General features: G+C 39.8%; 1 protein-coding gene across 1 annotated transcript in view; it reads left to right on the forward strand.

Annotated features, from left to right (window-relative positions):
* The window catches only part of CFI (complement factor I), a 58,042-nt gene that overhangs the window by 30,281 nt on the left and 15,288 nt on the right, over positions 1-12,473 (forward strand). The window contains exons 5-9 of the mRNA XM_043969767.1: positions 3,578-3,756; positions 6,723-6,836; positions 8,476-8,583; positions 10,366-10,395; positions 12,259-12,294. Coding sequence (XP_043825702.1) covers positions 3,578-3,756; positions 6,723-6,836; positions 8,476-8,583; positions 10,366-10,395; positions 12,259-12,294 — 467 coding nt within the window. The remainder of the gene's footprint in view (positions 1-3,577; positions 3,757-6,722; positions 6,837-8,475; positions 8,584-10,365; positions 10,396-12,258; positions 12,295-12,473) is intronic.

The following is a 12,473-nucleotide window of genomic DNA, read 5'->3' on the forward strand; positions in this document are numbered from 1 at the left end:
CTAATAGCCCTTTAAAAGCAAGACACACTATCTAGGGGGCAACAGCTCTGAGGAATGTGAGCTCCGGAAGTGAGTTGAAAAAAGTCTCTGCTTCAGAAGAAGAATCCAGACTTGAGCAGAATGTCTGTCTTCTCCTTTCTCCTTCAGTCAGCCATGGCAGCTTGCCACAGAGATACCTACCTGGTAGGAGACTGCTCAGCAAGGAGCAAGGCCTTGGCAGTCAAGGCAGGAGACAGCTCTGGCGAACACTCTGGCAGTCCAGAAGAGAGTCTAGTTGAAGAATCGAGCTGAGCTCAAGTAGGCCTGAGGAACATCATACCCATCGGAGATGTTGCACCCAGGGAAAGCAGCATGAGAATACCAGACCGTGAGAAAGAGCATTCGGATTATATTGGCCAAGAGCCCTTATTCACCTTAGCCTCAAGTTCCCTATGTACTCCCTCTCTCCTTGCTTATTCTCTTTGTGTTTTCACACAGGTAGCTATGGGAGAGTGCACCCCAAGCTGAGAGGGAATGTTTTGTAGCTGCTATTCTTACCATGTCATTTCCTTTGTTCTCCATAATCAGATGGAGAATAGAGGACTGGTTGCTCTAGCCCTTTCACTTTTTCTTCCATAATGGGCGTTTCAAAACAGTCCTTACCTCCATACTTTTCTTAAGTCTCCTGACTGACTTTGTCAAAACTATGTTGGCAAGGGTAGCTAGGTGGTGCAGTGGATAAAGCACCGGCCCTGGATTCAGGAGGAACTGAGTTCAAATACGGCCTCAGATACTTGACACTCACTAGCTGTGTGACCCTGGGCAAGTCACTTAACCCTTATTGCCCCACCCCCTCCCCAGCCCCCCACTCCCCCCCAAAAAGTATGTTGGCTATATCTTGGTTAACCTTCATGATTAACTGCTATAGCAAACTGACTATTCATAATGTCTTTTTTCCATGCTGAAACTGAGGGCTTCTCAAAGAGGTAAATTTATTTAAGGTGGGATTTCTGCCTTTGATCAAAATTATATCTGCCCTTATTCCAAAGCTAGCATATCTATGCCATACCTCAAAGCAGACAGAAAAAAATAAAAAGGAATAGGATCCACAAACAGAAATCCAATCTTGAATCTCCTTGCAGCTGATGATTGTTCCATGTTCCTGCACCTTGGTTATCTAATAGTTAAGTTATTATCTATTAAACTAAAACTCCCTACTGTGAGATTAAAATTGGATATTAGATCATAAATCTCCCCTACTTAACCTTTCCCTTAATTTATCTCCCAGACTAGTAAATGGAAGAAGCTTCTGGTTTTCTAGATAGAGCCTTTATTGTATGGTAGTCACAAGGTGATGTTGATTAGAAGGATAGGAAAGTAGAAATACAATACAAATCGTCTTAAGTCTAGGCTTAGTCTATATTCTGTATAAAACTCACCAAAACCCAAGGCCACTTTTGGGGAGAGAGACCGAGTCAAGCACGTGCTGTTAACCGAGAGCCAGGCCGAGTCAAACTCCAGTCCGCGTCTGTCTGTGCAGCGCAGCCAGGAGACCAGCGGAGCAGGAAAAAGCTCCCACTTCCATTCTCTCCTTGCCTTTTAAGCTCGCACCCCGGAAGTCAGAAGTCGAGTGCTCAGCAGACAATGCTGTTGGTCTCCTCCCCAAAAGGGTGGTCCTAAAAAAACCCCAAAACTGGCGTCTCTCCATTATCTAACTGACTGTTAAAACTTTTTACCACATTCAGAATTCACAAGAAGTGACACTATAATGGTTTAAATGAAGTGTAATGGTAAGATGTGGTTGACATTTTAGAACAGAGAGCCACTTGAAGGCCACTTGAAGGCCAGTTGCAGATAGGAAAATCTTCCTAGTAATGCTACAGAAAGAAACCACGATGCTAATCCATTGTTGGTGGAGTTGTGAAAAGATCCATTCGTTCTGGAGAGCAATTTGGAACTATGCCCAAAAGGATATAGAACTGTGCAAACCCTTTGATCCAGCAATACCACTGCTAGGTTTATATCCCAAAGATATCTCCAGAAAGAGAGAGAGAGACCTATTTATACAAAAACATTTATAGCAGCTCTTTGTGGTGGCTAAGAATTGGAAATCAAAGGAATGCCCATCAATTGGGGAATGGCTAAACAAGCTGTGGTTATATGGTGGTGATGGAATGTTATTGTGCTATAAGAAATGACAAGCGGGATGATTTCAGAAACTCCTAGGAAGATTTGTAGGAATCGCTGTATAGTGAAATGAGCAGAACCAAGAAAACGTTGCGCACAGAGACAGACAATGATCTAAGACAATCCCAAAGGGCTATTGATGAAATATACTATCCACCTCCAAAGAAAGAACTGATATTGACTGAAGCGTGCTATTTTTCACGTTCATTTTTTTTCTTTTATTCAAGTTTTCTTGTACAAAATGACTAATATGGTAATGTTTTACATAATCATACATGTATAACCTATATCTGATTGCTTAGTGCCCCAGGGAGGGGGGAGGGGAGGGAGGGAAAGAGGGATAAAAATTGGAACCCAAAACTATAAATAAATAATGTTTAGTACTTAATTTTTAAAAAAGAAACCCATTGAATGGAGTAGAGATTCTTAACCTTTTTTTGTGTGTTACGGATCCCTTTGTGAGTCTGATAAAGCCAGTGAAACCCTCCTCTGAAGAATGTTTGTTGTTCAGAATTGAAGGAGACGATAAATTTCAGTTAGAGGTTTGTGAAAGTAAAAATGTAATTTTTTTTCCCATAGAAGTTCATGGGTGTCCTGAAGTCTATCTGTGGACCCTTTAGGGTTTCATGAACACCAGTTTAAGAAGCCCTGATTGACAAAAGTAGTTCACTCCTAACTGACCAACACAATAACCTACCACAGTTACAAAGATTCCATAATCAAACATGAGATAGACTCACAGTGTAGACTGAAGCACTTTTTTTTTTTTTTTGGACATGGCTAATTCAGGAATATGTTTTGCTTGATTATACATATTTGTTACAGGTTTTGTTTTTCTTGCTTTCTCAATGGGTAGAGATGGAGGAACAGAATTCAGAAGTGAAAATTAAATAAAGCTGAATTTATTTTAGTTCACTCTTAGATTTTAACAACCTAAGTCACCATAGAATAGGTAACAATCATACTTTTCACATCTTACAATTTTCAAAGTGCTTTCATATATAGGTGTATATATGTAAATTTTTCTTTGTTCCTCTTAACACCCTTTTGAAGCAAGCAAGGCAAGTATTCATATCTTTATTTTACAAATGAGCAAACTAAGTCCTGGAGAAATGAAATGATTTGCCCAAAATGTAGAACTTGAATGACAGTATTTCAAGGCTATAGATCTTTCCTCTATACTATGTAGCTCTTCTGGAAACTGACAAAAGCGATTCTTATTCTTAATCTTACATAATGAAAAGCAGTGTCAATCATTGTGACAATTCAGAAGATGATAGTTTAATTAATTGATTGGATTCATTAATGCAAAATTAGGAAGCTACCTCATCTGTTTTACTTATTTTTTTTTTTACTTACTAATATTTACCAATTTACTTGTTTACTTGTTTACTTGTTTGTATCCCCTCAGAGGAGCTGTTGATTATAAGAAAACATTTAATTTCCCTGGTGATGTTGATGTCAGGATCACTGAATGTTTGGAAGCAAATTGTAGAGGATTGGAGACTACTTTGGCAGAATGTGTTTTAACAAAAAGGAAGGCTAATAGCAAAGATTTGGCTGGTGTGGTGTGTCACACGCAGGAAGCAGGTTGGTAGAACATCTACTTAATATTCTCCTTATACTTTACCCCAGCCCTTGGTTTGGGGACAGCTGGATAAAGCTCTGGGCCTGGGGCCTCAGACACTTCTGAGCAGTGGGGCCCTGGGCCTCATCTGTAAAGTGGAGATAAAATGGGCATTCTTGTGAGGGCCAAATGAGATGATTGTAAAGTATTTGGCACAGTGCCTGGAACAGAGTTAAGTACTATCTAAATGTTAGTTATTATTTATTTTAAATCAATCTGATACTAAATATGTGGCCCAAGCTCAAACAAAAGGCTCTGGGTACCCCTTCAATGATCAAAGATAGAAGTTGGTGATGTTGTGAATTTCAGAGGTCAGTCAATCAACAAGAATTTATACACTTGATCCTGTGGGCCTAGAACTGTCCTGCTCCTGTGTATGCAAAGACAATCAAACAGTCAGCCAACAACTACTATTAACTTTTTATGTGCCAGGCATTGTGCAAAGTGCAAAGCATACAAAGAAAGACAAAAACAGTTCTACCCTCAAGGAGTTCACTTGCTGATGGGGGAGATGTTTTTGTTCAGTCTTTAAGTCATGTCCTACTCTTCATGACCTCTTCTTGGGTTTTCTTGACAAAGACACTGGAATGGTTTGCCACTTCCTTCTCCAGCAATATTATTTTACAGATGAGAAAACTGAGGCAAATTGGGTTAAGTGACTTGCCCAGGGTCACACAGCTAGTAAGTGTCTGGGGCCAGTTTTGAATTCTGGAAGATGCCTTCCTGGCTTCAGGCTTGGCACTTCAACACGCACCTGTCCCAGTAGGAAGGCACTAAGATTTAAAGAGGCCTTGGGAAAGTCTTTCTTGCAGAAGGTGAGACTTTATCTGAGACCTGAACAGAGCCAGGGAAGCCAGAAAGTAGAGATGATGAGAAAGAGAGTTCCAGGTTTGGGGGACAGGCAGGAGATGTGTGTTGTGTGTGAGGAATAGCAGGGAGGCCAGTGTCACTGGATCATAGAGATGGAGGTAAGATGGGTAAGAAGGGATTAGAGTCTGAAAAGTCAAACAGGAGTTTATATTTGATCGTGGAGGGAGCCACTAGAGTTTATTGAATAGGGGGATGACATGGTCAAACCTATACTTAAGGAAAATCAGTTTGACAGCTGAGTGGAGGATGCATTGGAGTGGGAAGAAACTTGAGGCGGAGAAGCCAAGCAGAAGGCTATATATGACATGATAAAATAACATATAAAGCACTTTGCAAACCTATCAACTTTTATAAACCTATTTTTTGCAAAAAGACAACATGTATGCATATGTGTATAAAAATATATACAAAAACACTTGGAAGGTCATTTTTTTAGCTGAGGATGGTAACAAAAGACGAGAGCCCCACATATGGAGTGATATTTGAGCTAATCTTTGAAGGAAACTAGGAAAACAAATATGATTCTTTAATGTTCCCATGGCCCCTTTCTTTCAAGATATTCCTCGAAACCTTCAGGTACCATGCAAATACCAACTTAAGGTTTTTTGCTTGAGGGATGGTACTTAAATCTTTGAATGACCATATCAGTAGCTCAAGTGGACTACTGTAATGGCCAGCTACTTCATTTCATCCTCTATTCATGAGATTTAAAGTATCGTATGGACAAGAAAACAATAGCTTAATGACTCTGCTACCACAAATTAATGTGGTAGATCTTTTGGCTAATCTTCGTGGTTAACTGACAAAGCAAACAGCTTGTTGGTAATGTCTTCTCACTGTTCTGAGGCTTAGTCCCCGGGAGTTCCTGAGTGAGGCTAAATTTAGAGACAGCGTGAAGGTTTTAGGCTTTGGGATCTTTGAGGCAAGTGGATTATATATATATAGCAGAAGTAATGGCCTCCTCAGCGAGAAGAAAGGGAAAACAGAGACGCTTAATAAAGAAATAAATGAGAATTCATACATGCCATCTGGCACTATGCCTAATAGTACCTGATTCTAGAAACCTTGACTCAGAAAATGGAAACCTCCTTTAGCAGTCTCCCAGGTTGGGTTTCAGTAGGACCCCTCAGAAGACATTGATTATGATATGGTGGAAAGTGGGGTACGGGTTGGGTTGGGGGTTGGGGTTCTTAGGAATTCCTCTTTAAAGATTACACCCTCTTGCACACAAAACGTAGTTAGAATAAGGTGATAGTTTATTTAGGAGCAAGGGAAGGGAAGGGTGGGGGGAGGGAAACCATGAAAGAAATCCTTGGACTTTTCATGGGGAGATTTGGCATAAAGCACATGGCTCAGAGGTACCAAATCTCCTCGAACAGGAGACTGGAAGGTACTTTTATAGAGGACTGATGGGGGTGGACCATCTGCCCACGAAAAGTTCCTTTAGTGAGAGAGGACCGTCCCCCACTGGTAGTGACTAGAGGAATTGGGTGAGGGGCGGCTAAGGATCCCTCTTCAGAATACAAAGGCCACAGCCACACCCAAATTTATCTCCCCAGGGTAAGGGAGAGGGTAAGAATCCGAGGCTAGCTCAGTCCGATTTGGTTCAGCTTATCTCTCTAGGCGTTATCTGTCCTCTGGTTTAGTTTCTCAAGGAAAAGATTCCTTGATGTGCCCCAGAGAACTTCTGGGGTGCTTTGCACCCCATGACAATTATATTAATTGGAAGCAGTGTGATGTAGTCTAAAAAGAGCTATATTTGGATTCAGTTACCCTAGCTTCAACTCCTGGCTCAGACTCTTACTAAAATCAAGCCACTTAATCACTGTAGGCCTCAGCATCTGTAACACGAGTGGGTTGGACTAGGTGAACTTTGAGGTCCTTCCCAGTTCTGTGTCTATGATCTATAATCCTGTGCTTTGATACTATACTAAAATTCCAACACTTTTCACTTGGTCACAATGTATATATTCCATTATTCCCAAATGGAAAGGGAAAATCCAGGCACAATTAGGTGAAGAAATTGTAAAGGAAGTTTTTCTTTACCTTTTCTTGGCAGCTCTCCTCAATGATGATTCATTCCAGTGTGTCAATGGGAAGTACATTCCACAGGAGAAAACTTGTGATGGTATCAATGATTGTGGAGACCAAAGTGATGAGCTGTGTTGTAAAGGTACAAATACATGTAACTTTTAAAACATACCTGACTAGATAGAAATGGTATGGGAGTATGAGAGCCTCTGTAACCTACATTAGGTTGCACATGTGTAACAGGGATTTTTAGATAGATCTGAAATGTCCCCCATCATCCCACATCTCCTAAAAGAATGCATCTCAAACTTTATGAGGATTACCATAGCTGGGTGTTCATTCCATCCTTCTCCACTTTCAAGGGGGCTTTTGGCCTTGGACGTACAGTATGTCTATTACACATAAGAAATCTGTAGCCTATGTGTATGATTCTTTTTTTAGCTGGGACAGTTAATATAAAAGCCACTTTCCCTAGTCATTCCAGAGAAAAGAAATTCCACCCCACACTTGAAGACTAACAGCGCAGTTAACCTGAGTTAGTTTAACTTTCCTCCCATCATTTGCTTTACTATATAAAATACAGTCATGGCTAGCAAGCAAATTTATTTGTTAAAGAAAGCAGTAAATGAGGGAAGTCACACAGATTAGTTTAGGCAGTAGAACACTGGAAGTTAAAAGGTTCTGTGACCCTGAATTGAGATGAAATCTCAACTCAGCTTGCATAAGAATGATCTCATACTGTGAGTCTACCCTTAGCAGTCTCTGGAAGATCAAGTGCTGAGAATCCCGGGCTATGGTGAGGTACCAGCTCCTTTCCCTATGCACAAAGCTTTGGGGGCCTGCTTTCCAACTTTCTAAGTCTACCTTCTCTCTTTATCTCATCTTTCTTCTTCTCTTCTTTCTTTCAGAAATCTCTCCATCAATCTAGTCACATCTCCATATCACAGGGCTGTTCTTTAGGGTTTGGCTAAACCTAGACCTACCTGGAGGTGGTTAGAAAAGATTGCAAAAAGGTTTTAACAGGACTTGTTGGGATGATGTGAACAAGAGCTTTTTGTAAGGGCAAAGTGTTACATAAATTCATGGAATCTTAGAACAGAAAAGGACCTTAGTAGCTACAGAGTCTAATTCTGGCACTTTACAGAATAAGAACCTGATATCCAGAGAGATTAAATAACTGTTTCTGATTGCATCACTTGTTAGTGGCAAAGTGAATATTTAGGTTACTTGCTTCCCTGATTAAAAAATGTATACAAATTCACTTTAAGATTTCATTTTCTTCAGTTTTAAGAAATGATAACCCTCTCCATAATATATAAAATTATATACACATACATATATGTATGTGATGTAAAACATTACCATATTAGTGATTTTGTATAAGAAAACTTGAATAAAAGAAAAAATGAAAGAAAGTGAAAAATAGCATGTTTTCAGTCTGTGTTCAATTAGTATCAGTTTGGAGGTAGATAGTATGTTTCATCACCAGTCCTTTGGGATTGTTTTAGATCATTGTATATCTGAGATTAGTTAAGTCAGTCACAGTTTTTCATCGAACAGTATTGTTGTCACTGTGCACAATGTTCTCCTGGTTCTGCTTACTTCACTGTACATCAGTTCATATAATTCTTTCCAAGCCTTTCTGAAATTGTCCTGCTTGTTGTTTCTTATAGCACTATATATATGTGTGTATATGTATATATATGTGTGTGTGTGTGTGTGTGTGTGTGTATATATATATATATATATATATATATATATACATATATTTTTTTTAACAGGATGCAGAAGTGGTTTCCTTTGTAAATCAGGTGTTTGTATTCCAAAAAAATATCAATGTAATGGCGAATTGGACTGCATTGGAGGAGATGATGAAATGAATTGTGAAGGTAATTTTGAACTTTATAACCTTTATTGGTCTGAATATGTCTCATCTCTAAAATGAATTATCTTTGAAAGGAACATATATTTATATACACTAAAAAAATGGTTATTCATAGCCACACAGGGGAAAAAAAACATTGACCTACTGGAGAGAAATTTGTGGAATAACTTTGAAGAGCTAACAAACATGAAAAGTTGGTCTTAGTTTCAAACTTTGGAAATTTTACTACTTGGCACAATGACTTTGTAGCATCCCTGAGTAATCTGCAAGTGGGGAGGGGGGGCCAGAGGCCAAGCTGCCAGCAAATATGCAAACAATATTTTTAAGGACATTAAAATTTTTTAGGAACTCAGCATGGAAGGGGAAAGACACAGTATGAGAACTGCAGTGACATGACTATTTTTAAGTAAAGTTGGGGGAGGTCAGGATGTAGACCTTCTATCAGCATCTTAGCAGTGTATACCTGCCTCCTTAATCTCTCAGGACCAGCAACAGACACCTGACACAAAATTCTCCCAGGTGTCAGTAGGGCCTCAGGAAAACTTTTTCCATTTTAAGACCTTCCAAGAATGAGATTATAAACCACATTTGTGTTTTATTATACAAACCACATTTCAAACCTGGAACATTTGCTTAAAATTCTCCTCATTGGTGAAGAGAATACTGACTCAAAGCTTTGTGCCTTTGTGAGGGACAGAGTTGGCAGTTTCGAAGAGGAGACACTTCCTTTTCCCCTACTTTGAGAGAGCAATCACAGCCTGTCTTGGAGGAAAAACCCATGGAGAGAAAGAATAAACTGTCAAAGGCAGACATGTAGACATGTTCCCTATTTCTAAAGTCTGTTCTCACTCTCCTTGGGTTTCTCCCTGAAGAGAGTCTGGGACTTTTTGTGTCATCCCTCAAGGAATGTATGAAGAATGTAAGGGAAATTATACTGAAAAATACCACCGCCCAGGCTGAAAATATGCAGCAGAACGCCTGTCGCTCTCCAGCTTCCACCTAGAATGCCCAATTCTCCTCCCCCAAACCTAGAAACACCCCACACAGTCCCAGCCAATGGGATGGCCGCTCTGACAGTCACATGACTGCCCTCACTAGGCTTCCAATCATTATAATTTTGCCAGGCCCATGTAGGCGTTAGCGAGTGGTGATGACGTGAGGTGCCAGAGCCCTGGCAACGGTTACAACCAGTGGGTGGAGCACCGTGCGGTTTGTGGAGCCCATGGCCAGTGCTCACCGAGGCATAAAAACCTCAAATAACAATTAATTCTTTACACATATAAATGGAAAATAAAATAAATGTTTGTTGAAAAAAAATTATATAGACAGACTACTGATACAGATGTATAGGTAGGTGGATGGATGTGTATATTTATGTAGAGCTGTGGTTTCATTGATGTATCTCCCTCCACCACCCGCAGATCAGCAGCAGTTCTGGAAGTTTTGCTTATCTGGGACCCTGAGAGATTTCTTTCTGATCTGTGTCCCCCACTTAAATGCAGCCTATGGCCATACAGATGACCATGATCTTAGAGAACATCATAGTGCAGACTTCGCCTTTAATCTTTGATTTAGGCATGATGAGCTTTTGATTTTCTGAATTTAGGATCATTCTATTCCATATAATATCAGGTTTGGTATATGTAAAAAGCCCCATTGTTTGCTGCATCTGAGCATGACTTGACTTGACATACTGAAATATATAAACTTTTAGCTACCAGTAGTACTATATAGCATTCTGGTTTGATTTTCTCTTCATTGTATTGATATTATGTTTTATTTCCAGAAACTGGAAATTCTGAACATGAAGTCCAAGGTGAAGTATCATTGCTTTCATTTAGAGTAAAAAATTCTGTGTGGATTTGATGTCCATGAATATAGAATTTTTAAAAAGAAACATGACCTGTTTGTAATTCCTTCCTATGAATTCATTTATTTTTAGAGTAAGCAATAGTTTTTTTTAAAAAAACATTATGGGGGGCAGTGGATAGAGCACCGGCCCTGGAGTCAGGAGTACCTGAGTTCAAATCTGACCTCAGACACTTAACACTTACTAATTGTGTGACCTTGGGCAAGTCACTTAACCCCAATTGCCTCACTAAAGAGAAAAAAAACCATTGGGGGGGGGCAGCTAGGTGGCTTAGTGGATAAAGCACTAGCCCTGGATTCAGGAGGACCTGAGTTCAAATCCGACCTCAGACACTTGACACTTACTAGCTGTGTGACCCTGGGCAAGTCACTTAACCCTCATTGCCCCGCAAAAAAAAAAAAGGAAGGGAAAAAACCATTATGGGGCAACAATCAATGAATAGCAACAAAGAAGCAAATTTAAGCTTGGTGTAAGGAAAAACTTGCTAACTATTAGAGCTTCCAAAAGTGTTGGGTTCCCCATCATTGGAGATCTCCAAGCAAAAGCCAGATGAGTACTTATCTGGCATATTATGTCACCTAGCCTCTGAGGGCCTCACTTTCCTCATCTGTAAAATGAGGGTGTTGGATTTGATTACCTCTAAGGTCCCTTCCAACTCTGGGTTTTTGTGTTTCTCATGATATGACTTTGATTGGTGTTTTAGTCCAGGAAAATACTATTGAGACCCCTCTAAGCTCTCAATAGTGCCTCAGAAGCCAGTGGCCAGGGGAAGAAATTCCTATCACAAGTAATAAAGGCACATACAACAATCTCCCCCAGAGAACATAGGTCAGTGAGAAAGCAAAGCAGCATTACAGCTATGCTATCATCCTTTAGGACTCTACCATCTCTACTTTTGTACCCTGCCTTCTTGTGAGACGTAAGTGAATAGTGGACATTAGACATTCCAGCCTCATGCTGGCAATTTTAATGTTCTAAAATATCACAATGGACACAAAATTAAATCTTGTCATTTGTTGTTCAGTCTTGCCTATGAGCCACCTAGAGGAGGTTTTTTGTTCAATCAAAAATGGATTTATAATGAAGACTCGGCACTCCCTTGCAGCTTGACCAATCACTTAGTCTCAGTCTAGCAGAAACTCTCCAAGACTATAGATTGGGAAGAAGGTGCCTATCAGCATTGATTGACGAAATTACTCACTAGGAGGCACTATTCTGAAATGTTAGAGTAGGGAATTCCCAGTGAGGAAATTTCTCAATCAGTGCTCTGATAAAATCAGAGTTCTGGTCCAAAAACAAGCAGAAAGATCCCCTGGTGAGATAAGATGATGTTTATAAGATTCATGAAATTCAGCTTAGAATGGTATCTTAGGAAAGGGCATCATCCAACAAAGAATTATGCACTCTTTCTATTCCCTCTTCCATCTGTCTACTCTAATATGAAAACCATTGCACGAGACTTGGTGCCTGTGGGCCTTGGGCAAATCATTTACTCTCCTGGGTCTCAGTTTCCTCATGTGTGACATGAGTGGGCTGAACTATGTGAGGCTGAAAGTGATGATCATCTTATCCAAAGTCATCATAATCTCTGGTTAGTCACCTTGAACTGGGCACATTTCACCTTCTGTAAATAAAGAGCGAAGCGGAAAGACTTTTTCAGTTTTGTTTTTAAGGGAGGACCAGTTTGTAGGAAATTCATCAGGAAGCTACAAAATGTATGGGGCATTAAATTGTAAATAATCTCCTTTCCATTGTAAATATGACCAGAATGTACAAATCAGTTTGGATCTTTTTTTTTTTTTTTGATAGAACAAGCTGAAAGATTGAGTGCTAATACAGATGAAGGTAAGTTATTTAAAACTTTCTGCTCGTTGATTACTGGTCAAACTGGGTATGCTAATGCATCTGGCCTGGGTATGCACTTATTGATAACAGTGAGTAACTTTATCAGTTTATATTACTTTGAAACTTTGATAAATCTATCATCTCTTTGTTATGAGTTCTCCCAGAACTAAGGCAGAATA

The sequence above is a fragment of the Dromiciops gliroides genome, chromosome 6 (genome assembly GCF_019393635.1).
Source record: "Dromiciops gliroides isolate mDroGli1 chromosome 6, mDroGli1.pri, whole genome shotgun sequence".
Lineage (NCBI taxonomy): Eukaryota > Metazoa > Chordata > Mammalia > Microbiotheria > Microbiotheriidae > Dromiciops > Dromiciops gliroides.